The 26,335-nt window shown below is 41.0% G+C and overlaps 2 protein-coding genes across 4 annotated transcripts in view; one reads left to right on the forward strand and one right to left on the reverse strand.

Moving 5' to 3' along the window:
* Positions 1 to 897, forward strand: part of LOC110950830 (protein prune homolog 2-like) — a 188,370-nt gene extending 187,473 nt beyond the window's left edge. Inside the window, exon 18 of the mRNA XM_051951056.1 lies at positions 852 to 897. Within this exon, the coding sequence (XP_051807016.1) occupies positions 852 to 882 (31 nt within the window). The 3' untranslated portion in view covers positions 883 to 897. The remainder of the gene's footprint in view (positions 1 to 851) is intronic.
* Positions 1 to 26,335, reverse strand: part of pcsk5b (proprotein convertase subtilisin/kexin type 5b) — an 87,236-nt gene that overhangs the window by 29,810 nt on the left and 31,091 nt on the right. For all 3 annotated transcript variants that reach the window (XM_022196414.2, XM_022196413.2, XM_022196411.2), the window contains exons 6-17: positions 25,410 to 25,498; positions 23,930 to 24,102; positions 20,725 to 20,937; positions 18,846 to 18,946; positions 14,761 to 14,864; positions 12,738 to 12,855; positions 8,669 to 8,857; positions 7,474 to 7,610; positions 6,741 to 6,863; positions 6,478 to 6,580; positions 2,431 to 2,624; positions 143 to 227 (exon numbers count right to left, since the gene is read on the reverse strand). In XM_022196414.2, the coding sequence (XP_022052106.2) occupies positions 143 to 227; positions 2,431 to 2,624; positions 6,478 to 6,580; positions 6,741 to 6,863; positions 7,474 to 7,610; positions 8,669 to 8,857; positions 12,738 to 12,855; positions 14,761 to 14,864; positions 18,846 to 18,946; positions 20,725 to 20,937; positions 23,930 to 24,102; positions 25,410 to 25,498 (1,629 nt within the window). The remainder of the gene's footprint in view (positions 1 to 142; positions 228 to 2,430; positions 2,625 to 6,477; positions 6,581 to 6,740; positions 6,864 to 7,473; positions 7,611 to 8,668; positions 8,858 to 12,737; positions 12,856 to 14,760; positions 14,865 to 18,845; positions 18,947 to 20,724; positions 20,938 to 23,929; positions 24,103 to 25,409; positions 25,499 to 26,335) is intronic.

Here is a 26,335-nt window from a genome sequence, read left to right on the forward strand (position 1 = left end):
ACTGTCACGGCACTGTGCCAGCATCCAGCCTCATTACTACACAGCAACACTGAGACCAGTTCTTTCCAAAGACACCAAAATGATCAGGGCTTTAAACTCTAAACACCAACTCCTGTTAGGCTCTGTGTGGCTCCCAGCTCACCTCATCCCAGGTTTACATTCTGTGCAGATACTGGAGGTCGTACACTTCTTGCAGTTCTCCTGACATCTCCTGCAAATGTTGAAATCTGAAAGACACAGAGGGAGCCAGTCGTACACAGTGGCTAATAGGAACCATAAGTCTGGTTGCATTTCGAAAAAAAAAAGGACAGGAACGGAGAAGAAAGACAACAAAGACTATGAAAAGGCCTAAAACGAGCGAGGAGGAGCAGTGAGATGTGGAAGAAAGTGGAGGGAAACGACAGAATAAGTTGAAAAAGGGGAACATGAACAAAACAGGAAGGGGGGCATGGCGAGATGGCAAGATGAGGGGGGAGAAATCTGCAGGGCTGAAAAAGAAAATTGTAGTGTTGGTGAGGGAGGATGGGAATGTAGATGAATATTTCAAAAGGCAGGCTAAAGGCAATGACACGCTTTGACACAATGCACATGGACACTTCTGCCTGCAGCGGCAGCGACGATTGCCAAAAAGATATGCGAATAACATGTTTTATCATTCCAGGGAAGCCGGGGAGAAGACTACGACTATAAATTAAAACTCTTATTTCGACATTTCCGAAAAGCATTTCTTCTGTACGACACATCCTTTGCTGTTCTGTTTGGGTTAGTGATACAATGAGCGCAAAGAGGACGAGTCTGAGAGTAAACGAGGGTTGCTGGTTGGGCATTCAGGGATCTTAAAATAATTACAGACTGGATACAGGACATGACAGAACAGACTGAGTTTCATGAAAAGAATATGCATTTTCTCATGGCCTCGAAACAGTTATTTCCCCATTTTTGCAGAGGATTGGAAATCGAAATTATCTTATCTCTGTCTTACTTGCTTGACTAAATGTGAATTGAACAGGGGTGTGATTATCCACCTTTTTGGTTTTGTGTCGCAGTTTGTTGAATATCTTTGTATTTCGGACAGTCGGTTACAGTGACGACAAGCTTTGGCTCTGTGAAACTGTGATTTCACCATCTTCTGACATTTTATACAGTGAACATAAATCAGCCAATTAAAAAGCAATAAAAAGATTAATCAGTAAGTAAAACAACCCAGTACAACCTGGGGCAAGATGTTTTACGGACATGCAAGAGTGTGAGAAAGTCTCTATCCGTTGTCTTTACAGTAATCGTCAAAACCACACTCGATCTGTCATCTCTAAAAAGATATCTTGACCTGTAATAAAATCATGCCCACGTGTTGGTGAAGGCAAGAATTCACCTCGCTTTGCTTTCAGAATGATAAAAGGGAAAGAAAACATCACAATGCTAAGCTGCGCTGACATGTCTAAAGGGAAACGGTATCCACTAGATCTTAGCCAGTTGAAATGTTATGATTGAACTTGGATGGGATCATGTCAGATCTGCTGCCAGAGACTCTCACAGCTGCCAGGACTTACACTATCTTGGCTAAAAAGCAAATATATAGACATAATTAGAAGATATACACAGTTTCAGTCTCCCATTCCTGATTTGCTTTCATCCAGCCAGGCATACATCTCGAACATCAGACAAACCAGGATATGAATACTGCTGTACTACTCCGTTTATTAAAAACTGGTGATAAACAGAGAGAAAACAAGACAAATTACCTAAAATATAGTCCAAAGACAGTCCTTCAGCAGATCTGTTTTATTTCAGGTTTCGTGCAACTTTAATTTGGTGAAGAAAAAAAAATGGCATAGACCCTTCAGTCCTGTTCAGTTTAGCGAGCATAAAAATAAACATGTGGCTAGACATTACATCAAGGGTACCATGGCATCATTCTGAGGCAGCGAATTAAAGTTTTGCTGATAGTTACGACCATTTTTGTGCTGCCAGTAGCGCACAGATTTTTCTTAAAGTCCAGTTTGTTTCCTATTAGTGCGTTACCTTCTCCTCCCTTTGCAGTACATTTCAATTAGACTGTAATCTTATTCACTTCAGGCCTCGATAATCAGATCAATGGACAACTAAGTAACAGTGGACTTGCTGGGACAGTGAGGACAATCGGGACCTTGGGTGGGCACACAGTAGTCATCATCTATCTCTGTGCTGACGGGTGCAATTTGCTGCAGTGTCTCCACAACTGCTAAGCCAAACAAAGCCCGTTTGCTGCATTTTAGGATTGCAAAAACGAGATACTCTCAAAGGCAGAAGAAGCTCATAAAAACTCCAAACTGGCATCAAGGAATGCTGAAAAAATACAATTGCCTGACAGCATTATGCTCTGCCATGTATGTTCTCACTGGATAAGTGTTTGTCCATTGCAAAGCCAATGTGACTGGCAGGGACACATACCTTTATCGAGGTAGAAGCCGTCGGCACAGGTGGTGACGCACGTGTTGGAGCCCTCATTGAGGTGGGAACCTGTCCTGCATGAGGTACACTGGTCGCTGCGACTTCCAACACAGGTCTCACACAAGGAGGAGCACTTCTTGCAGCGCTTCCTATCGTCACGGAAAAAACCACTGGGGCACTCAGACACGCACATCCTGCAGAGAGACGTGATTGTAGGGACAGAAAAGAGGGAGAATTAGGTGAAAAAGAGCATCACAAAAGGCAAAAATGAAACAAAACAGATTTGTTACAAATTCATTCAGGTTGCCTCTTCTGCTTGTGCAAGGAAGGCCAAATCATTGTTCCATGATGAACAAGCTCTACCACACAGGCTCAAAATGTAAAATATATGTAGTAGAGGCATGGAGTTTCAGAGAACTGAAGTAGAAATAAATATGCTTTTGCAGTAAAATGACCACATAATGTGTCGAGACGAACAGCTACAGAAGTAGACGAACTGAGCTGTGTGCGTGTCGATGCTATATAGTGAACAGGTCAACATCTGCTGAATAACTTCACAGCCCCTCATCACCCCCTCATTTCACCCAGAGGCTCCCTTACTAAGGTGAAAAAGACTTCCAAAATCCTCAAGAGCACACACACAGACTCAAACACACACACACACAGACTCAAACACACACACACACTTTAAGCCGCATTCGCACACTACAGAGTTTTCTGCCAAGAAACACATATGGCACGTGTGAAACACATAATCCACGTGTGCAGGAACACACTGCCATTCATTTGTCCTCCAACTTCAATACCGTTTCTCTGCTACACTGAAATGAATATTTAAACTACACAGCTTAGACAAATACTGTAAAATTACACCAAGGGTACCGCTAAACATGAACTCTAAACTGCTGTTTCCTGACCAGCACCTGTCAGTGCAAAAGTTGTGGTAAATGCTATTTGAATTAAATTTTTACTTTTGTATTTTTCTCCATAATCCCCATTGGTTATGTTTGAGTCCTCAGAATAATTGGAGATTAATTCTTGCCTGCTGCGTCTTCAGCATCCTGCCAACACCAACAAATCTCCAAAAGTGGACACTAAGTGAGAATCATTGCGACAAAAAAGTCTGACAGAGGAGGATTCAGATGGAGGCATGATCAGGTGCTGACCCCGCTATCAAAGGGAGTGGAGAAAGACCAAAAACAAAGAAACACCAAGCTCCTCCAAGCCAAAGGTCCTCGATTTATCAATCAGCCTCATCAGTCCAGGGGCTAAGGCATCTAAGGAGGCTCAGGGTGCAGGAACACATTCTATAACTTGGAAAGGCAACTCAAGTTTCCAGACTACAGACGCCAGCCTCTGACCTGACACAAACAACAAAACTAGCGGCCCTTATGGAGCTGAAGGTACCCTGGAAGAAAAGAATCTAGAAGGTGCACGAGTACAAGCTGGGAAAAAGTTAGTCCCTCATCCTTGAACGCCAGCAGATGGCATGGGGGGCTTTGAACCTCCTGCTGGAATTACCCTACAGGGGCTTCCCAGAGCATCACTCTGGAGATCACTGGGAGTCCTCTGAGTCTGGTTCTACTGTCCAGCCCTCTGAGGCGTTGTGGGCCAGTCAACAAAACACCAAAAAGGGAGGTGTATACTTGAAATCCCTCTGAAGTCACAAAGATCTGAACCACAAAGCACTTCCCTCGGATAATGGAGGGGCTACGGACAAGAACGATTTCATAGCAGCCCCCTCACATAGAGATCATGTCTGCGACGTGAGCAGGCTGCGTCAGTGTGAGGACATTGCTGAAATCTGACAGTGTGGCAACATCATGCATTGGGGCGACAGAGCAAGACACATTTGAAATGTGACAGCGACTATAAAACGTCTTCACCCGCATTAGAAGGTCTCCCTCTTTTTTTGCTTTTTAACATTAAATCAGAGAAGAAAACACAGACTACCGATTCACCAGCTACTGGACCTTACAGACACAGGTGTCTTTATAACAAAACAGCAGAAAATCTTCATTTCATTAATCCAGGCCCAAGTGGCCATTTCCTGTTGAAACTGATGAGTCCCTTTAAAGAGTGTGAACACTTAAGTTATCTTTATTTTTACATTCTATATTTCTAACTGACATTAGTGTAAACATCTGTTTCTACTTTGACACAGAAGAGTCTGTTTAAAAACATATTCTTGTCAGAAACTCTAATTAATTTGACCATGATTCAATGTCAAACAGGAATAAAAGAAAAACTTCAATAGGGGGTGAGTACCTTTCATAAGCACTGTACATGTTGATAAAACATACCGATATGAGTAACATTTTATAAATGCATTAAAACCAATTTACATGCATAGACACACCATTCCACAATTACTGCGCTTCAAAGGAAAGAAAACTAACAGATTCACAACTCAGAAACAATTACAATTAAATGTAATTTAACTAGAAACTATAGAATAAATCATCCCACTAAAACTCCTGGTGAGGTAAAGAGGGACATAGGGAACCATTTTTTTTTAGAATAAACCACAAAATAACGAAGGAAAATGGTTAAAATGTTGAATTTTCCGTTTGGTCAAAATGACTAGGAACTTACTGCATAAAAACAGTCCGCGAAGTTCCAAAGACCAGCACACGGCTTTGTGACTGCAGACCATCAAACACACATATGCTGGGATGTAATTATCTCAACATTAAACACCACCGCCGCCCCGTCCCCTTCTTCCAACCACTCCCCCAATTCTTCATTCATCAATTGCTCCCTGTGGTGGCAGAAAAGGGCAGCACACCACTAAAGTGGGCTAATGATAAGGCAGCACCTAAGCTTGCACATTCTCATGCACCTGCATCGGTCTCCCTTTTATTAGTGCAGAGACAAGTCGACACAAAGGCAATTACCACAGACTTTGATCCTAATGGGATACTAAGGGCACACACAAACGTACACACATGCACACATTGAAACGTATACTGCATTATATACATATGACTAACAGGCAGAAAGATGGACAGAATATGATGTGACTGACAGCAAACAGCATCTCTGATATGAGATTGAAGTTGAAACAGTGTTGAAACATACACACGTGCTATTTGAAGGGAATTCTACACCAACCACAGTTTTAACAGCATCACAATGCTCTGAAATTGATGCCCTTTGTGGTGATAACATGAATACATACACGAGTCAGATTCCTTCTTTTAGTTTTTTAAATTCAACTGTCAAAAAGTCACAAGATGGAGTAACTCGTTTGCTGGATTCACACAGTGAAAAACAGATTGTATATTTCTGCCAGTTTGCTGAACGTTGCATTCAATCATGCAAAGTGGGCTGGTAAACAGATGTTTCTTTGACGTGTGTAAACACAATCTAAATTTCGCCTTCAGCTGATTAAATCCACGTATCGAGGGATTGGTATGCAACTGCATTCACTTTACCTTTGTAAAACTTTGTGATTGAGACGCCCTCAGCTAATATTGATCCGTCTTTTCACTGGAACCCATGCGCTTTAAAACAATCAAATGCTGCTGAAATAACATGAGCTGATGTATATTTTCACTTTGCAGCTTTCTATCTCGGACGCACTTTTTAAATTAATAGAAAAAAACAAGCTGTCTCTGTTGGGGCCTGCAGAACAAGATTACTTTCACATCTTCATATAAATGGTTTGAGCAACTATAAACCGTTCCCCTGGAAGTTGGAAAAGTCTTTATTTCAGTCAAAACTTTGTTATCCAAGCGCTTAAATAGGAGCAAAATAAAACTATAGTCACTGACTTACTAATTTGTTCATTCATAATTTCTTTAAAATATTTTACCTTGTGTTATAATATTATTTGTGTTGTACTGCTCTGAATATTTAGTTTCTGAACTATTTCCAGTGTAAAAATACAATGAAAGTCTGTAGAACGCAGCAGTAGATGTCGTATTTGTTGTACAAAACGGATACAAGTTTCCCCTCATGATTTGTGATTTCAATAGAAATACTTCCAAAAGCAAAATAAACCACACAAAAAATGACAATAAGGATGTTGCAAAGCGGTCTGACCTTGTGTTGTTCTTGAACTTGAGGAAGTAATGGAGGCAGTTATTGCAGTGATGGGGTCCGGGACCCTCGCAGCCATTCTCATTGCATTCAGAGTCACAGGGACCTGCAGAGACACACAGAAGACACTTGCAGGCTCTGCAGTCTAATAGCCTCATCCAAATTAACAGCTTTAACGGAAATAATCATTTACTTTCTTACAGTCTTTAAAAGCATCCCTAAATCACATGCTACAATCAGTGTACAGGTCGAGATTTATCGCCTACCATTGTACTCCTCTGTGAACTCCTCATCGGTACTCGGATCTGCGAAGCGAGGCTTCTCTATGTGGGACGAGTACGGGTGGACTGAGGTGCCATACAGCACCAGCGACCACTCCTTCAGTTTGCCTGACAAAAAAGAAGCCTTGTCATGGTCATCTTATAAACAGAGATATTTCAGTCTGTCCTAATGACTCGATTAGTCTTTCGTCCCTATACCCAGGTTGGACGACCGATTTGCACGTCAAAGCTGCACTTTTTAATTCGGTCAAAAAAAAAAAAAAGCTGCATAACATCAGACAAGCGTTTTTTTTCAGCTCAGTGGTAACATTATTAACTGCAACCTGACTTTCATGATCACAACACAACAGCAAAAAGAGCGAGAAGCGAGGATGAATTTTTTAGCCCCGTATTTTCAGCCACCACAAGCAGATTATATCATGTGAAACTTTAATGATACCCAAAATTAAACTGAGCCAAGTTACATGGAATTATGGCGACTGACGTAACAGCTTTTGAGAAACTGCTACTCCCCATGCGAGGCTCTAAATTAGTGGGTAGATCTAGTTGTAAAGTTCGCTGCCTCCAGAGCAACATGTGTGCCCCTGCTGGTCCTCCATCTATGCCAGTCAAAATGTTTTCTACTTCTACTGGAAATTACAATATATTACACAAACACCAATACCAGTGGAGACTCATGCTTCCTTTTTATTTAAGGAAGTTATTAATAGTATCATACCAGGTACTTTCTGGCTGCGAAGTTGAGAAGGTGAGTCATAGATTTCTAGGACCCAGTCGCCTGCTGCCTTCTCTCCCCAGCAGTGGGTGGTCATAAACTCCCAGTTCTTAAAACCCTCCATGGAGTGATCAAACAACCTGCACATTAAAAACACACACACACACACACACAGAAATCACACACTGATATCAGATGAGAAAGTGACTGAAGTGTTACCAGAACAAACAATCACAGCCGCTCAACTAAATACTATCGCAGCCTCTAATGAGCTGTGGACAAACATTATAGAGGAATGATGTTTATGTGACGTTACCCCGTGGTCGCTAAAAAAAATCTAGACTCTGATTCGCTAGAAGGTGTGAACCAACTCTTAATCTGGCAGTTTAACTGGACACTCAACCGAAGAAAGAATAGCTTCTTAGTGTGGCCCACACAAATGAAAATTCAAACGTGTACCATACTTGAGTGTCATCGAAAAGTAAATATTAGCGGTAGAATGAAAAAAAGAGGATTTAAATGAGGACCTAAACAATGTCTGAGGCTCAGCTGGAGTGGAAAGAAGGCAAACGATCAAAACTGCACCGAATATGAAGAGATATGGAGAAGACTCCCACAGGTAAGAGTGACGGAGTGCAAGAGAGGTGCCACAGAAATGGAGCCTGTAGAGAGTTTTGTGTTTTATTACAACGCTGTGCAGCACAACACAACACTAATCTCTGTTTTCAGTGAGAATTTCTCTGCCAGTCTTTAGACTTGGCAGGATTATAAAACTCCCGCTCCAAGCTTGGCAACCCCTTCATGTTTAACGAGATATAAATATTTTTCATGCTTAAAATAGAAAATAATTAACTAGTGCAAATAACAATTTTGTTTAATTACAAATGGCAGTTTTGTTCGTCCATTACGTTCAGTATCAAATCCCTTCAGTTTTTGAGGGGTTTTAGGCAAAATTAAAAATGACCATTTTTGGCAATATCTTAGAGAATAAAAGGAATTTATTTCAAGGCAAAGACTTATCTAGTTTAGTCTTTAACTGTGCGAGTCATAAATTTCTAATTTAATAACGCTACAAAGGATGCTGAGACTGTTCATCTGTGACAACATACACAGTCAAAATAAAAAAGAGTGTCACTTCACTTTCAGTTATGTGTTGAGACGTCCAGATGAGCCCCAACAACCTCTATGAGTTGTGTACCTGTTGGCGAGCAGCTGAGACTTGGTCCCTGAGGGTGAAGTCAGGTTGATTGACAGGTCTCCACGGCGAGGGTGTGTTATTGTGATGCGTACGACCACATGCTCCAGGTAGATCACATGGTGGTTGGGGTTGTCGGTGCATCCTGTGGCTTTGTACACCGACCGGACCACGTGCTCTGGACGGATGGTTCTGGAGGGCGGAACCAATCAAAATGTAAGAGAAACATCACGGTAATGAACTATTTACTACTAGCACCGACGACTTGATCCATTAAAGACAATAATAATCACGTCAAAATTAATTTTATTGCCCAAAGTTTCCTTTCTAGTGACACCTGCCAATCCCTGTAAGGCTGCCAGCCCACAAATGAAAACAAGAAAGTTCACTCGCAGCCAGCGCCACTGACAAAAAGCTGCAAAACCAAATTTAAGGCGATTGTTGTATTAGCCAAAGATATTCAGTTAATGTATCGGTACATTTAGCAATTTTACATAACAAAAAAAACACACCGCTGCCACAGATGCAAACAAAAACATAGAATGGCCAATCAGACTAAGGTCTTGCAGTTACAATAGAGAAATAGATAAATTACACATTGCCGCAGATGTACCCGACTTTGGATAGATTTCAGGAAACACACCAGTTGGAAACCAAATCTCAAAGTGAATTTGTTGCGTCTTCAGAGCTCTCGTGTTTGCACGTCACAGTTTCAACCGTTTTGACTGGAATCATAGTTGAAGTAGATTAAAACTGGACATGAAAGCCACTCTGTATGAAAATAGTACACTGCAGCCTCTTTGCTCTTTGAGGCTGGAGCCTTTCTACACAGAGACATCCAGCTCTCACCAAAAAAGCTGTTATTCACTGACAGAACCTTCAACATCAGTTTTCAACGCACCTAAAAGCAGTCACGTGTACTTCTTTTGATTTAACACTAAAAAATGAAAACGGCAAGCACTAAAATATTAAACCTCAACTTGCCAAAGAAACCAAGAACCTGATAAGAAAGATGAAGAACATCATTTGTTCTGTCTGCTATGCACATCGCAGCAGCAGAAAGATGACTGAACTGCCAACAAAAACATCTAATGGCCCCGCGAAGAACATCTGCAGTATGATCTAATATAATAGCAAAACAGCACCAAAACCAAGGACAGGTCCAGAAGAGGGGACAATGAATACCACCTTGCCAGCAAAAAGACTTTGGAGAAAAAGAGTCATTGGTTGCTGCAGCACAGCAGTCGCACACGGAGCAGCTGAGCCAGCTCCACACATTAACTCACTGTAGCAACTGGATTACATGCAGGGATTACTCACTGGAAATGAAAACAGAGCTGGTGAATTACACTTGCTGGTAAAAAATAACATACTAAATGATAACTATATATTTTTTTTTGTTGGGTGCAGGGTTCAAAATAAAATTATTGCCAGTAACTTGTGCTGTTTGATCTTGTATTGGAAACTATTTTTATTAGATCCCCTGTTGTCAGGGTTACAGTCGTTTTTTAGTCGCGTGATACAACACAGATGTTTATCTTTGAGAGGAAAATTACAGCGAAACAATTATCAGTTGGTAGAGATTGCGGGCAGTCGTGTGAAAGATGAATCATTTTCAATAGAAGGAAAACACTCATAACACTTGGCTAAAGAATTAATTGAGACAAAAAGCAACAGAGTAGATTATTTGATGACAGAAAATGCTCTTTTTTGCCATTCAGAATGTGGAATGCTTGTACACAGGTTATTAATTACTGCTAAAAATATTAATTACTTTTGTGAAAGGCCAAAATTAGCCATCAAGATGAAACTCATAAATTCCACTGAGTAATGTTGCATTAATTAGCAACATTGGGGCATTAATTAATCCGTCTCAAATCAATTAGATTAGTGAATTGGTATGAAAGGGACAACAGAGTCTTGTTATTCAAAGCAGCACATCATGAACTGTCTTTTCAGCATGCCGAAAGGAAAACAATCTATATATTTTTTCCATTTGTCCTCCAACTCTGTCTCTAATCATTTTATATACTAGAAGGCTGACCAGCCCAGTGAGGGACTGAGTCCCTATAAATAATGTACATTGAAACTACCGAAATCAGAAAAACACAAAATGGCACGAGCTCGAGCACACTTGATGGAAAAAAATACCAATCGTCTCTTTCGACGACTGTTTGGAAAGCGGTCAGCGGTAATGTCTGGGGAGTCTAAAGCTGATTTAACGGCTCTGGCTTCTCTGTGACACAGCACAGATAACTGAAGCATTCGCCTGGGACCAAGAACAACAGATGCACAACTGATTACCACCAGCCTGATTGCACACAGATCATGCAGTTTTCCTGGTGCATACTCCAAGTGGAGTGGGGAGATCAACTGCAGACAGACATTACCAAACGCAGTCAGAGGGGCCAGCCAGAGGGTGTGTGGGAACACAGCAGCGAGGTGACGGCAACGCTTATGTAGCAAGTTACACTAGAAGCACAGAACACGCACGCATGCAGCGCACACACCCAGCAAAGTCAAAGATGCTTCCAAAAGCACATCTATGTAACAACACAGATCGTTCTGTTTTTTTGCTTGGTTTGTTCTCCCCATCGCGCAATCACAAGCACACTCATACCACAAATACGCACACACACGACATTATACATAAATTAACTCTCTACTAAGTGCTTGGAAAGGAATGTTTTAAAAAAAAAAAGAAAGAAAGAAAGAAAAAAATCAGTTTTGAACTGTGTTGCACATAAAACTTTCATGGCTGTTTTGCCTTCATCCCAAAAGCAAAATAAAACAAAGCCTTCTGTTTCCTGGCAATTGTCTGCTTATACTTTCATTTGGCTGGATGGATGTATAATTCTATTGAAAGATAAGGCCATATTGCAATTTGCATATATCTAAGGCTGCTCATAAACACACAGCACATGACGGGGGGGAAACGAGGCTCACATTTTTTTCTTGCAACAACAGCGGCTATTTCTCCATTAACCAACACGCATTAAAAAAGTCTGGAGACCTGTGCACGGCTGCCTCTGACACGAGCTAGACTTTACATAAGTCTCGTATAGGCTGACTGGTGCACAAGAGCAGAACAGACAGAATGACACTGATAATGGTGGCCACTGAGCCTTCGACTGAAAGCAAACCAGTTCAGGGCCCAAGTTCAGCCAGCCAGCCTAACACAGAACAGTGCTCAGGCTTCCAGATGCATCAAGAATAACAAGCTGTGAAGCCCTGGCTCTCTCTATGTGAGTAAGTGTGTGTGTGTGTGTGTGTGTGTGTGTGTGTGTGTGTGAGTGTGTGCGCACATAGTAAAGGTCTTATGTGAGAACCACCCTGCCAGAACTAATGCTTGGCCCCTATCAAGGTACAGCTTGCACAACCGCACTCTCAAACACATGCCAGTGCAAAACACCAGAGACCGAAAAAAATAAGAAAGAAAAGAAAGACAGTACAACAAAGAGAGACTGGAACAGACGGAGGGGTTCGGGTTCTAAGAGAGGCACAAAAACCTATTCTTGTATTCACAATGCAACCATATTTTGTCAAACTAATATATTGTTTGTATCAGCATCGGATTTCTTTATGTCACAAAAACCACTACAATGAAATGGCCACAGCAATGAACCTTCACAGTGTTTTTGTGTGCACGTCTCGGTCTGAATTCTTTTCATTTGAAGCACACGATAGTTTGAGTGCTTCAAGCATTGTAGCAGCAGTTTGGACACCAAGTCATATCAGTCTGGAAAATGCAACAATTTCCCAAATTTGAAGTGGAGAATCTTGACATGTCTGCTCAAAGCCTTGACCTCAGTTCCATCCAACACCTTTGTGATAAACCGGAAAACCAACTACAACACAGAAACACTTCACTTAAGTCCTCGTTGCTGAATGGGATCGTCTTTAAAGTGTGGAGGCTGGTGTAGCAGCAGATTGGCACCCATGTGTTAGAGATGCTAAGTAAACACTTCTGGGTGTAACGTCAGAATGTCCACATACGGTAAAATCCTCAAACAGGCTTGAGGCAGAAGGATTGATGGTCTGGATGGCGTTTGTGTTGGTGCTTGAGTTCTACCTGATTTGTCGGTCAGCGCTCTCCACGCAGACGTGTTGAGCAGGGACTTGCTTCCATCGCTCTGCCTCCTTTACCATCGCCTCAGCGTCCATCAGGCCGAAGCCGTACAGGTGACTGACTGCAGGAAAGAATGAAAAGTTGCAGCTGATCACACCACTCCTTTACTGAATCTATGGCTTCATATATTGATGATATTTGGTCAAAAAGCTAGATTTTGTGAGAGGTATTTTTATCTTGAAATCACGCAGCCATATATAATACGAATAAGAAAGTCAGATTAAGCGACTTCATGAAGTTTCAGCCATCTTTAAAGGAATCTAGTAATATTGTTTTCAGATTCCTAGAATTGCCATGTAGGTTACTGCAGAGTCAGATTATTTCAACAAAAGTGAAACTTCAGAACACACTGTTGTTTTAACTGATATTTTGTCTCTTAAGTATACTCTAAAAATACTGACTTAGGTAATTGTTTCAAAATGAAAAATAAAGTTTGCAAAGCACTCAACTTATGGCTTCAGCTAATCAAATATGAATTCCTTTCATACTTCCTCACCCCCCTCCCTTGTTCTGTCACTTGGAAAATCTCCAGGCACACTGGGCCTGCAGCCTGGCTGACCCTTAGTTCTCACTCTCTTGGTTTCTGTCCAGCACACACACACTCACAAAACACACACCCAGCACATGCACACCCAACACTTGCACATGCAGGTGCGCATTAAACACGCACTCAAAGTTACAAAATAGCGCCCACCACATGGACCCTGACAGATGGCAGCTGGCGGCGCAGTAGTTAAGTGAGCAAGAATTTTTGGAAACTGCTCGTCACTCCTCTTCTGACTGGAGAAAAACTAATTAACTAGAGAAAACACTAAATGTTCATGTCTCTGTAACCCTCATGTTTTGTGGTCTTTAAACAGACTAAATTCCACCAAGCACAGTAAAGACAACAGTTGTTTAATTGACATGTTCCTAAATGCCATGTGTTCACACTGATTCACAAAGGTTTTCCTTTTAAAAAAAAAAAAAAGGTCATCACAATTACTATCACCTAAATTATTTGTAGAGACACAACTAAACACTAAGAGAAACTACAAAGCTCTTTATGAAGCTTTATTAGCTCCATCCTCCATCGTTTCGTTTGCTTAATTTTCTGATGGAATGAAAAGGTGTACAGATTTATAGCAACGTATCAAAGCCCCCAAAGAAATATCAAACAAAAGTCACACATCCAATAAGATATTAGTCGACTTCATAGAAAAGACATTCAAATAAAGTTAAATCAAATCAACAGAATTTCAAAGATTTTTTATTGGTTATCAGCTGTGCAAACTGCAAACAACGGAAAGTAAATCCCTGCAGTGTTCTTCCTGAAGATTAATGAACTAAATTCACTGATTATTGTATTGTGTGGCATCGCTGATAAGATGTTGACATTAAATTTGCACCAAACAGATCCACGGATGAGAAAAAACTGCTTTAGTTGATCCGAAGTGATAAACTCACATTTTATATTCAATTTCTATATTACCACGAAGGAAACAATTTTTTTTTATTTGTATGCAAGTGTGTGTGTGTGTGTGTGTGTGTGTGTGTGTGTGTGTGTGTGTGTGTGTGTGTGTGTGTGTGTGTGTGTGTGTGTGTGTGTGCTGGCTATACTTGTGGGGACCAAATGTCCCCACAACTGTAGGAAAACTGAAAACAATGTCACTTGTGGGGACCTCATTTCGGTCCCCACAAGTTTAAACAGTGTTTTCTTGGCCATGTTGTTGTTACTGAAAAAAGTAAAAGTGCAAAAAAACGTTTCTTTAGGGTTAGGCATTGTTTTGGTCTGGGTTAAGGTTAGGGTTAGATATGAATGGGAGTCAATGGTAAGTCCCCACAATGATAGAAAAACATAGTATGTATGTGTGTGTGTGTGTGTGTGTGTGTGTGTGTGTGTGTGTGTGTGTGTGTGTGTGTGTGTGTGTGTGTGGGTATGTGTGTGGGTGTGTTTGTGTTTGTGTGTGTATGTGTTTCCATGTACCGTTGTAACCAGCAGCATTTGTCTTCCAGTCGGGAGCACTGAGATGTCCGGCTCTTGAGGTCTTCACAATGATGTGCTGAACATCCCTCCACGTTAGAAGAGGACTGGAGGGAAGAAAACACAAACGGAGAAACACACAAATATATTCATTTATTTGTCATAATGTAAAAATAAAAAAAGCGTAGCAGCCCATAAATGTGCAGGAACTAAGGAAATGTATGACATAGAGACCTTCATTCCATACTCAAACAGACATTTGCATATGTTTTGAATAACATATGTAAATCTGTACACATGCACTCACATAAATAGAAAGGTTATGCAGGAATGATGATGCAGAGCAAGAGAAAGTTATTGAATAATTTATTGTGTTGTGAAAGGATGAGCAGAACATGGAGACATAAACCAAATGTGTACGAGGGACAGAGCGGACATTAAGAGACGAAGAGATCATTGTTATGGGAGTAAATTCAGACAACGGCACGGGGGCAGATAGGTGGATGAAAGAGAGACATAAAAAAAGTTTAGCGTAAAAGCTGAAGGAGACTTAAAACAAAGCACAACATAAGGGAAAGAAGATGAAATGTAAAACAAGGTAAAGAAAACATAGCAATACAAAGTAGGTGGAAGATTACTGAGAGAGAAAATTACAGAGGACCAAGATGGAGAGCATAGACGCTTGTTCGTCCATCCCTAGTTGCTCAGATCTCACGTGAGATCCATTACGAGATGGCAGCCATGTGTCTCGACTGCTTTGATGTCCAAACGCTACATTAAAGGAAAAACCAGGAAGAAGTGGGTCACCAAGTTTCCTGGGATTCCCTTCCATCTCATATGCTGGCCAGATGCTCCGTTCCCTCCCCTCATGTCACTCCCTCGCCATCTGAAAACTACACAGTTTGCAATTTGGTAAAGTTTTTGCAATTTTCAGCGTTATGTTTGAGGCAATCTGCTTTCTGAAGCTAATCAAGATTGCACAAAGCAGGGAATTTTATAAGGAACAAAGATTTTGTCTTCTTTGACGTGAACCAGACACATTACATCAACAGACATGAACAGGCTGACATACATGTCCAAAACTCACTAATGCTCTTAGTGAGGCCACACTTATCAAATCCTATTGTAGAACACAGACTAAACGGCTGAAAATAGAGTAAAGAATAATTAAAGGATGGCAGCACAGAGAAGTCCTACGAAAAGTCAGAATAATTAACGGTGAGATCAATATTAATAGGCTTAGCTGCCACTGTGTAATTATGGTTCCATAAATGTTTCATGGTCATTAATTAAAAGTGACTTTGGCTTCGTTATATAGGCCATGACCGCCTTCTCATAAACAAGCCAATACTAATTAATAGAGTAGCTCACATACTGGGGAAAACCAGCAGCAAATCAGTAGTATAATATAGGTTTCTTGGTGCTTCTCTCAAGTGTAATTATGGATGAAAACACAGGGGTAATCTGAAGAGAGAAAGCAAAGAGAGAGGTGAGGGAGGCGAAAAGTCAAACATTTTAACATTCCATTTACATTTCACCTTAGTTCAGCCCAGTGATGGAAGGTTACCCATCAAACATTCATTTACAAATATTATCTTTCACTCTCTCAAGCTTGAATTTTAAAGCAGATAAATGGAGAAAGAGAGTTTAAATTTCACCCATCTGTCCCTGTTTTGGTTTTTTAAAACCTGCCAGTAGATGAGGTTCATATGGCAGGTTGTTCACGCTCATTTCTTGTTTATCCCTCCTAAATTCCTCACTGAAGTCTTCCATCTCTATGTTCGCTCATTTTTCCATTTCTTCCTTTCCAAGGACATAAGGAAATGGTAAAGAAGTAAAAGTTACTGAGGCTCTAAAAAGCTGCAGCTCGTCGTGCTAAATCATGCACTCACTTAAACGTCTTCTCCTTGGCCAACAGCGAATGGGACAGTTTTCTAAAGTACCATTTTCCAATGTACTCCCAGACTAAAAGAAAATGCCTCAGAACAGAGAGTTTAGTGAGGTCTAGCGTAATGGCATCCTGACGTGTTTATCACAGAAAGTTTGCGCGCCCTCATTCACCAGATAAGAGCAGATACGATCGGTTCTGCAGAGTTTGTCTAAACTGTTTGCCTCTTTCATCCTGTACTCTCTCTTACTGCTTGTACATGCATGCAACAAACTGAATGAATGGACAGAAAAAGAAAGAAAAGAAAGAGAAGACTGTTTGCCTCGGAGGAGTAAAGAAAAAAAAGACCATCGTGACAGTGGTGGAGGCACAGCGAGTACAAGGAGGAGGAAGTGAGAGCCAGCAGAAGAGAAGAAAGCAGGCAGGCAAGAAAGAGTGTGTGATAATCTTGTTGAGGAAACAGGCTTATGTGCCCAGCACTGCCTGGAAACCGAGAATATTTTCTACAGGGAGGATTTGGATTGGATTATCCAGGTTAAACGAAGTGACCTCGGCTAACTGAGCTGCTCAACATGTGATGATGGGCCTAATTCAGAGTCCCTGCACCTGTACTACACTGTTTCCAATTCATGAATTTATCACAAATTAAGCCACTCAACAGGTTTCAGCGCCAGCACCTGCTGTGTCTCGTATAAAATGCAACAAGAGCATCGAGAGAGCACAAGGGCAGTACAGCACACTGACAGCTACTGGGAGAAAAATTGCTTTTAATAAGCATCTGTCTGACTTATCAAAAGAATTGCTTCTAGCAGAAATGTTTGGCGTGAAAAGACAAGGCCCAGAGATGTCCTACTGTTTGTAGAAAAGAGCTTAAAATTAAGTAAATCCTTAACTATTCTGCCGCTAAGGACATCTTGAAATCAAAATCTTAAGAGCTTTTTATGTTTCAGAACAGCAAAACTGTGCAAGTGCAAAATCTGTTGGGATGATACGACAACATTCAATTTTTTTTTCTGTCAATAACAAAGATATAAAGACAACTGCAATATATCACAATTTGTGTGTCCCTGAAAAGGACACTGTATTCTTAAACGGAAAAGTTTGTCCGTGAGAATGCAGTTATAATCTATTCATTCCGTGTGAATATTCACTGCATTACATACAGCCTTCACTTTTATTGACAGCTGAGATGGAACACTGTGTACCAAAGAAGAAAATATCTGTTTCTCAGCACGCACAGCTACATAAACACATGTGATCATCTGAACTTAAACAGCCATAAAAGGCAGAAGGCTGAGCAGCCACAAAGCAGCGCAGCTTAGGAGTTCAAACATCTGCAGTAAAAAACAGAAACACGGAAGGTGCTTCACATTTGTTTCAGTGTGAAATGGTTATGACATATGTACAAGTGTATTCGTAATGTACCACAGGGGATTGTCTGGCAGAATCCCAGACTAGACAGGTTACAGTATGTACACTCTGCAGCTATATAAGGTGGCCACTTCACAATGGAGGGTTAATCCTGCTAAAGGTCAAGTACAGTTCACCACTGAGGGAGGATGATGAAATTGCACAATCTGGTGGTAGTAGTTGAAGCAAATCGGTACTGAGTAACAAAACGGACAAGAGGGTCTTAACACGTCTCTGCCTAGAAAGTCAAAATGCTGGTTTGTCATCGACACACCGTCTACTACGTCTATCAAATTAATTTTAACAGCTGATAACTCCTGTCACAGGGTTTTCTATCTGCACCCACATAAAGCTACGTAGCAATATTTGTAATGAGCAAACCTACTTTGGAAGAGCTAACAGGAGTTCCGTATTCATGCAAACCTTTAACACAAGATGTCTCTATCAGATGAATTGAGCTGCAAGTGCAAAAGCAGCAAATGTGAACAAGTCACTCCAACAATGCAGGTTAATTGCACATATACTGAAATGATGGGATTACGCAGAAAACAAGAGGCTAATTTGTAATGTAGGATTAACTATGTATTTTGTTTTCCACTGTGTCTCAGCAAAGCTTGCTCTTCCAAGTAGATAAATGCATCTCAACCGCTCACTTGACAGTGATGTACCTATGAAAAAATGCCTCTTGAGTTCCCGTAACAGATCGATGAGTTCAGAGGTCAAGAGGGCATTAGAGGGTAAGCAAGAGGCCAAGGGATGAAACGAAGGAAAGAGGTTAAGTTGATCTTACTTTGCCTCCAGGGCCAGAGCAATAATGGCAGCAGCCATGGGAGCTGAGGCGGATGTCCCTGTGTGACTGTCTGTACATCGATGTCTCAGGTCTGTTGTGATCTGTAGATACAAGAGAAGACAGGAGAGTCAGAGGGGGAAGACAGAGTGATGCAGAGGAAATACAGCAATGACGACAGGAGAGGAAGAGGAGGAGTCGGCATCAAAGATGAAAGGGGAGAAGATAAGCAAACTAGATGATGGAAACGAAGAGGAGCATCGTTATTGAGGACGAAGGAGAGAAGGCGATGGCGACAGTGACGGCATGACGAGAGGGAGAAAGAGACAAACAGACAGAGATTTAAGTTGTAAGGATCAGAAGGATTTAGACACACCTGAAACTGCTGAAACTCACATTCCAGCTTTGATACGCTGCCTCGCCGGAGATAACACACACAGACACTCACGTACGAGTACACAAATCACCAACTTCCCCGAAGGAATCAATTCAGTGTTCAAGGAGAAACAAAGGACGCAGTGTAATAAGCGATGAGAGGTGGTAAAACGTGTTATTAAAGAGCTGTATGTTCGCTTTGATTGTATGGACTTTAATCAGCCAACCAGTCAGACAGCTTGACAGTCTGTCAGCCAAGAAAAGCTTGGCTAACTTCCAGCCTGAGCCCTCATCAAAGGACCTTTCCTGGACCAAAAAGTTTGAGGGATTATCTGAAGACACACACACACACACACACACACACACACACACACACACACACACACACACACACACACACACACACACACACACACACACACACACACACACACACACACACACACACACACACACAGTCTGAAACGGTTTAGTAAGAAGTGAAAGTGGTCCAACAGCATTAGAGTAGACAGGACAGTATGTGTTCGAGCAGATAGGCTGACATTGAGATATATGAGGCTCTACTGCTAAGTGCATAAAGAAGGAGAAAGAAACTGTAGAGTGTGTGTGTTTGAGTGTGTGTGTCCATCTGTAGCGTCAGTATGAGGAATCTAGAAAGACGCCGCCAGACAAGTTAGCTCAAAGCGGTTAACTGTCACTGTCCATCCCAGTGGGTCATGGGAGCGGTTTGAGTCAAACGAGGTCACAACCGCTGAACCCAGAGACACATGTAAGTTCTACTGAGCTGCACTTTTAACTCAAATTATAATCTGTATGTGCAAAGTTAGAGGTAGACATAAGAACAGCAAGTCTTAGAAAACTCTCTTAAACCTTAAAAGTTGCATCTGTAGTATTTTAACTGATATCTGGACACCAGCGAAGAAGGCACGGTTGTTTGTACTCCTTTCAAGAGCTGATAATGTGCGTGAGTTAACCCTCCTGTTGTCCTCATTTACGAGCACCAAAAAATATTGTTTACTTATCTGAAAAATATCCAAAAATTCAGCAAAAAATTTGCCAAATTTCTGAAAATTTGCAAAATCATCAGAAAGAAGATTCCAATTATTCCTTAAAGTTTCCCTTAAAAGTTTTATTTAAAAAAAAAATCCCCCAAATTTGGAAAAAAATTCTTGGGAAATATTTTCAAAAAAATTGTAAAAATCTTCCAAAAAAATCCTAAAAATATCTAAAGTGATTACATACATATCAGCAAAACTTCTAATATTTTCTTTAAGAACATTCACAAAAAAATCATTATAATATGATTCTTTTGTGAATGTTCTCAAGAAACATTTTTAACATTTCTTTTTTTTTCACCAAAAAATGTTAAAAGATTCCCCAAAAATGTCAAAAAATGTAGACATCAGAAGTTTCACTGTGAAAATATCTATTTTTTCCCACATTTTCAAACTTTAAAACGGGTCAATTTCGACCGGCAGGACGACACTAGTTGTTCTGGAAATCTTACTATCTTTCGGTCGTAGTTCTCGCCGCTGCTGTAGGTGGTGGTGAGCGTGGACGAGCATTCCTCCAGGTACCAGGGCTTGCGTCCACTCTCGGCCGTGCTGGAGATGGAGATGGTGTAGATGGAGTTGGTGTAGCCGTCACAGGAGCAGTGATCTCTGCTGCGCCCGCCATTACCTGAAGCCCAGACAAAGATGGAGCCACGGCCCTTCCTCCCCTGACAAGTAAAGATGCACAGAGGCTACATTAATAAGAGGCTTAAATTAGAGGTAATTACAGCTAAGACTTTGTTTTGATTTAACTTTTGTTGCCTATCAGGAAGAAAGTAGCTGAATCTGTGCAGAAATCACTGCATGAGAAAGAAAAGATCTGTACCAGCATGAGAAATGTGAAGCGAAAGATCAGAAGGTTGTGAGTGTCTAGGAACAGATCTGATGTGATTTAAACTCAGTTCAGTAATCATAATGTTTTAATTGGCCAAAATCTATTGGATGTTTTTTCCCCCTGAAAAGTTGGCATTGCTAAGTTTTTTTAAGCTGGGAGGAATTTCTGTCTCTTGTCCTGTCAGAGCAGCAGAGGAGTTCATTTACTGCCTGACATCAGACTGTTACCAGAATCAAATAAATGTTGCCATTTTCATTAGTAATATGTCAGCTACAAGACATTACTTAAAAAGATGCATGTTTTCCCAACAGCACATTCCATTGCATCATGTCTGGTGTCTGACTTCAGCTTTATCTTTTCCATTACTTTCCCAGAATAATATTTTATTTGTGGTACAAAAAAAATGTAATAAGTGTGGCCGTGTATGCTTGAACAGCATTATGTAGATAAACAGCACTTACAGAACTTTCCATTTCTGTTTAAACTTCATTTTACTTTAAAGCTATTTTTTGATCTTTCACTCCGATTTATTCTTTTGCTTCGTGTCGTGATATTCTCTGTCTGGCTCTGCTGCTTTCTTCTCGAGGCAGGTACCCTGTGTTCTCCATGTTCAAGTTTGTTTAATTACCTCTCCTGCGGTCTAGCTGAGTATGTTTTATGTTTGAGACTTCACATTGAACATCTTATGTAAGCAACTGTATGATCTGTATCTGAAGAGCGACAGAAAAGCATCAAAAGGGCAGAAGCAGGCACCATCAGAATGTGGTTAATTGTGCAAATTTGTGAAAGGAAGCACGGCAGTATGTTTGAAAAACAACTTACATGGTGTGGTTTGTTAACATCAAGAAAAAAACAGTTGATATAGCTATTTAAGGTGTATGATTTACATTTTAGGAAAGTGCACACGGGCTGAACAATTATTTGATTTTAAACCGTAATGTAAATTCAAACAATGCAATTAGTGAATCGCAAACGCTGCAACTTAGGATGTACATGGTGTGATTACAAAACATTAATAATGCTGTAATTCAACTTTATGTATTTCAAGGAGATTGAAACTTTGAGGTGTTCTTTCGCATGTGGTTCAGGCTACACGTTGTGGTTCGACTGACCGGTCTCATTGTTTAATAGCCCCGTTATCGGGTTCAAACTGTTATGTCAACAGTTGAACAAATTTATCAGTCCTCCTTGTGTGTCAGCCACAACTTCAAATCTTTTACACAGAGAATAATGAACTGAAACTTACATTGCAATATCTGAAAAATGAGATATTTTTGCCAAACTATTCTTCCTAACATATGGACAATTCTTAAAGTTACGTCACATTACATGTGCAGTCAGGTTTTGGTACATAAAAATACACTCATCCCAGATGTATTCAGAGGATTTTGGTAATCAAAAGGCCTGGACTAGTTCAGAATGTGCTCCACACTGGTTCAAGTTGTGATTCAACACAATAATTAATTTACTAGTAAAGTATTCAGTGTCAGTTTGTTGTTCATTGGTGGTTAGAAAGTCTGCTTCCATATTTAGCCACATTAAATATGATCTAAACTCTGGAACTGGTGGTGACGACCGGCTGAGTTACGAAGGCCAAGTTCAGTCAGGAGTCAGCGAAAAAAAGACCTGACAAACTGACTGACACCGAGATTCACAAGGTTTGTCAAGACACACTCAAAACAACACTCTGCTCTCTCTCACACACACACACACATGCGCACACGCACACACGCACACACACACATAAGGGAATAAAGGTAGAATAGAGTTCTTCAAAAGGGGGCTTCTGTCAGGCAGCGATAAGCGAGTGAAGCCCCTCACTGAGAGGGGGATCAGACTGGAGCAAACGCTGACAGATGAGAGTGATGGAGAGCGCTTTGAAAGAGAAGTCAGAAAGAGAGGGAGGTGAGGGGGAGGTGAAACGGAACACGAAACTGATCATCGGCGGTCATTGGCAGTCGATCAGATGAGAATAAAGGTGATAGGCAAATAGACACAGAGCATGTCACTGTCACACATAAACCTTGTTAGAATCGAACATACAGCTGGCTCTCAGTGCTCTCTCCAACACCTCAGCTCTCTGTGATAAACTGTAACTTCAGGGTGTCACACAGCTACATGTTACACTCTCAAACATGCCATCTTCACTCAGCTTCACGCACACAACAGCAGGTGGCCATGCAAGCACATGTCCATGTCCAGCTCACACCAGCTGGACAGATACAAGCCTCACCTCTGTCGTCTTAAAAGGCCAACTTCTCCTCACACTCCCTACCTGTCTGTCCCTTTTTTCTCTTTTCTCCTCTTTGTAACACACCTTTTGTTGGCAGCGTGTCACTACAGAGGACCCTGACCACCACCACTCGCTCTACTCAACTCCCATCACCTCCTCAAAGGTGCTTAACTAAATGACACATAACCAGCTGTGGCAAACTTTGTAAAAGTGTGGAGGTATGCTTGTGAGATGTAACCAGTAAATGGCTTCACCCCTCTTAACATCAGTTACAGCTTTTCCTCTCCACTCAGCCAACAGCTCAGCACCAGCTTGTCGTTATGCAAAATAATCTATGAATATGTAAATGAATGTATGCTAATAGACCAGGGCTGCTCTCTAATGTCCACAGGAGCCTCACAGGTACAGATAGCCAAAGAAGAGTTTGGGAGTATATTAGCATGAAACACGCATCTGATTAGAGTGGCTGTTTGTGTATGTGTTTCTATCTTTTCTTGCCACATGAATACTAATGTCAAACTCTTGGCTAAAGAATAAAGCACATGTTTATGTGTACATGCTTCTGTATGTAAATTTGTGTGCATGCGCCCACCGTGCGGATGCCGTTCTCAAAGGCCTGCCTGGCCAGAGATGCTGGTCCATCAACAGTCTTTCCATCATCATCAGGTCCCCAGCTGGCACTGTAGATGTCAATGTGCTGCGGGTGGAGGCTCAGAGACCGGGCCTCCACCATGTCTGTTACATCCCCATCCAGCATTCGCACACCTGATTAATAAACAAGGACAGAAATAATGTATGCAAGAAAACTAAGCTTTAATCTGTCTCCAAGGTATTCCCACACATTCACTCAATGGAGCATCTCCCGTCATGATTACTGCAATAAATTAAAAACAGGCCAATGAACCAGAACATCAGCTACTATGCATTTCCATGTCAGTCCTCATCTCCCATATCGAAGATCCATATTAATAAAAGCATCTAAGAAAAACAGAGACAACTAAAATGTGTTATTTCTATTTAACTCTCTCAACCACAAAAACCAGTGGCAAGTTTGTAAAGTATGTTGGCTTTAAAAATCATCAAAATTACACCATTTATCAAAAAAAACTACAAAAAAGAGAAAATCATCTGACTTTCCGACAGTCCTTGAGCTACTTGCCTGTGATTTGCCAGGAAACCTAAGCTTAAAATCGTTATATTTGATCAAAATCGACTCACTCCACCTGTCTCATTTAAAAATGTAGTGAAAATTGGCCAACAAGATTCTGAGGGAAAAAAAGCGAATCTCAGCTGATTTGCAGTTAAGAAGCTATAAGTGACTCAGCTGCAAGGACAGGAGCAAGAAACAAAAACGGCATAAAAATTCAGGGACTTTTCAGCTGTACTGCAGTAAATGTCTAAACAAAATAGATAGGAGACGAAACATTATATTAAATATTAAAGTATCAAAAGCATGTGGGGTACCTTTTTTAGTATTCGAGTGTGTTTTTTTATGATTGCTTTTTATGACATAACTTTGACATTTTTCAGTTCTTTATGCTTCTAGCTATGGCCGTGCGGTTTCCTTAAGGGGTGCAGGACTTTATATTGCTGTGAAAAATAAGGCCACAGTGAGCAAAAGAATGTAATACATGAGAATTAGAGGGTTGATGTGTATATTTGTGCACCAAAATCCTTAAAAATGTAATCGCATCATGTGGTCAGAAGTTGGTTTGAGGTTGGAATCCGTAAAGCTTCTAAACACATTTCAGTTCTCTGGATCCTAAGAACGTACATACACATAGTTATGTGGTATAGACTAAACTGACATAGTTTAACAGAGTTCATTTTAGTCACATCAAACTGGTCGGCTAATTCTGCATAATGACAGTCAGCAAAGCATTAACACCAGAACACACAAATGTTCAGTAATGGCAGGTTGTAGCCTTTTTCGAGCCCTTTCAGACTCTGTCAGTAGGCTTTCAACATGCATTAGTGGTTAACAAGCCTTAATTACACTAACATACAAATAATTATGACACAAGCCTCTGTTGAATAAACAGAAACATGATTTAAAAAAAATGGATAAATACCTCCTATTCTGGCATTGTAGGCAATTCCCACAATGCAGTGGGAGTTGTTTGCAGCTGCTGCAACTTCACCCGCACACCGTGTTCCATGTCTGAGGAAAGAGTGGGAATGAACAGCTTATTACATAAACCTAAACACACACACACACACACACACACACACACACACACACACACACACACACACACACACACACACACACACACACACACACACACACACACACACACACACACACACACACACACCGTGTATCTAAACTGAAGAACATCACAGGCAAGGTTAACTTAAGGAAATGTATACACAACTAACAGAACATACACACACACTACGCCACAAACATGCAGCTTTGCAGTGGAGTGAACGGGCACTCGCAAATAAACACACGTTTACACTGACAAATGTGTACATTCCCGTTGAAGAAATCGTAAACTGCTTAGAGTCTAATAAATGTTACAAATGAAGCAAACACCATAAATATTATTTCAACAATTCTTGATTTTTCCTGGTAGTCCTCACAGAGAAAGCAGTGTAACACTTGTAATACTGTCAGGACAAATATGTTTGGTGGTCATCAGTGCCAATATTCCCCAAACACACACATTTAAGGACACAGTTTGGTTCTTTTTTCATATTTCCTGAGGGCAGAATGTGAGCAATGTGCTCCCCAACAACGATAGCAGCATCTAACAGTGACAAATCAGGCTACTCACACTTCTCTAACAATTAAAAATATGCGCACGTGCACACACACACTCACAAACACACACACTCTCACACCAGGGTAACATTCCTCCAGTAACTGCAGTGGTGACAATCGGCCCAGGTCAGCGACCAGCGTAAACAAACATCGTGTGTTTGCATCCACCGCCTGCTCAAAAACACCACTTTCTGGATCGGCAAAAGCACACTCACACTCACACACACA

Source organism: Acanthochromis polyacanthus, chromosome 7, assembly GCF_021347895.1.
Source record: "Acanthochromis polyacanthus isolate Apoly-LR-REF ecotype Palm Island chromosome 7, KAUST_Apoly_ChrSc, whole genome shotgun sequence".
In the NCBI taxonomy this organism is placed as follows: domain Eukaryota; kingdom Metazoa; phylum Chordata; class Actinopteri; family Pomacentridae; genus Acanthochromis; species Acanthochromis polyacanthus.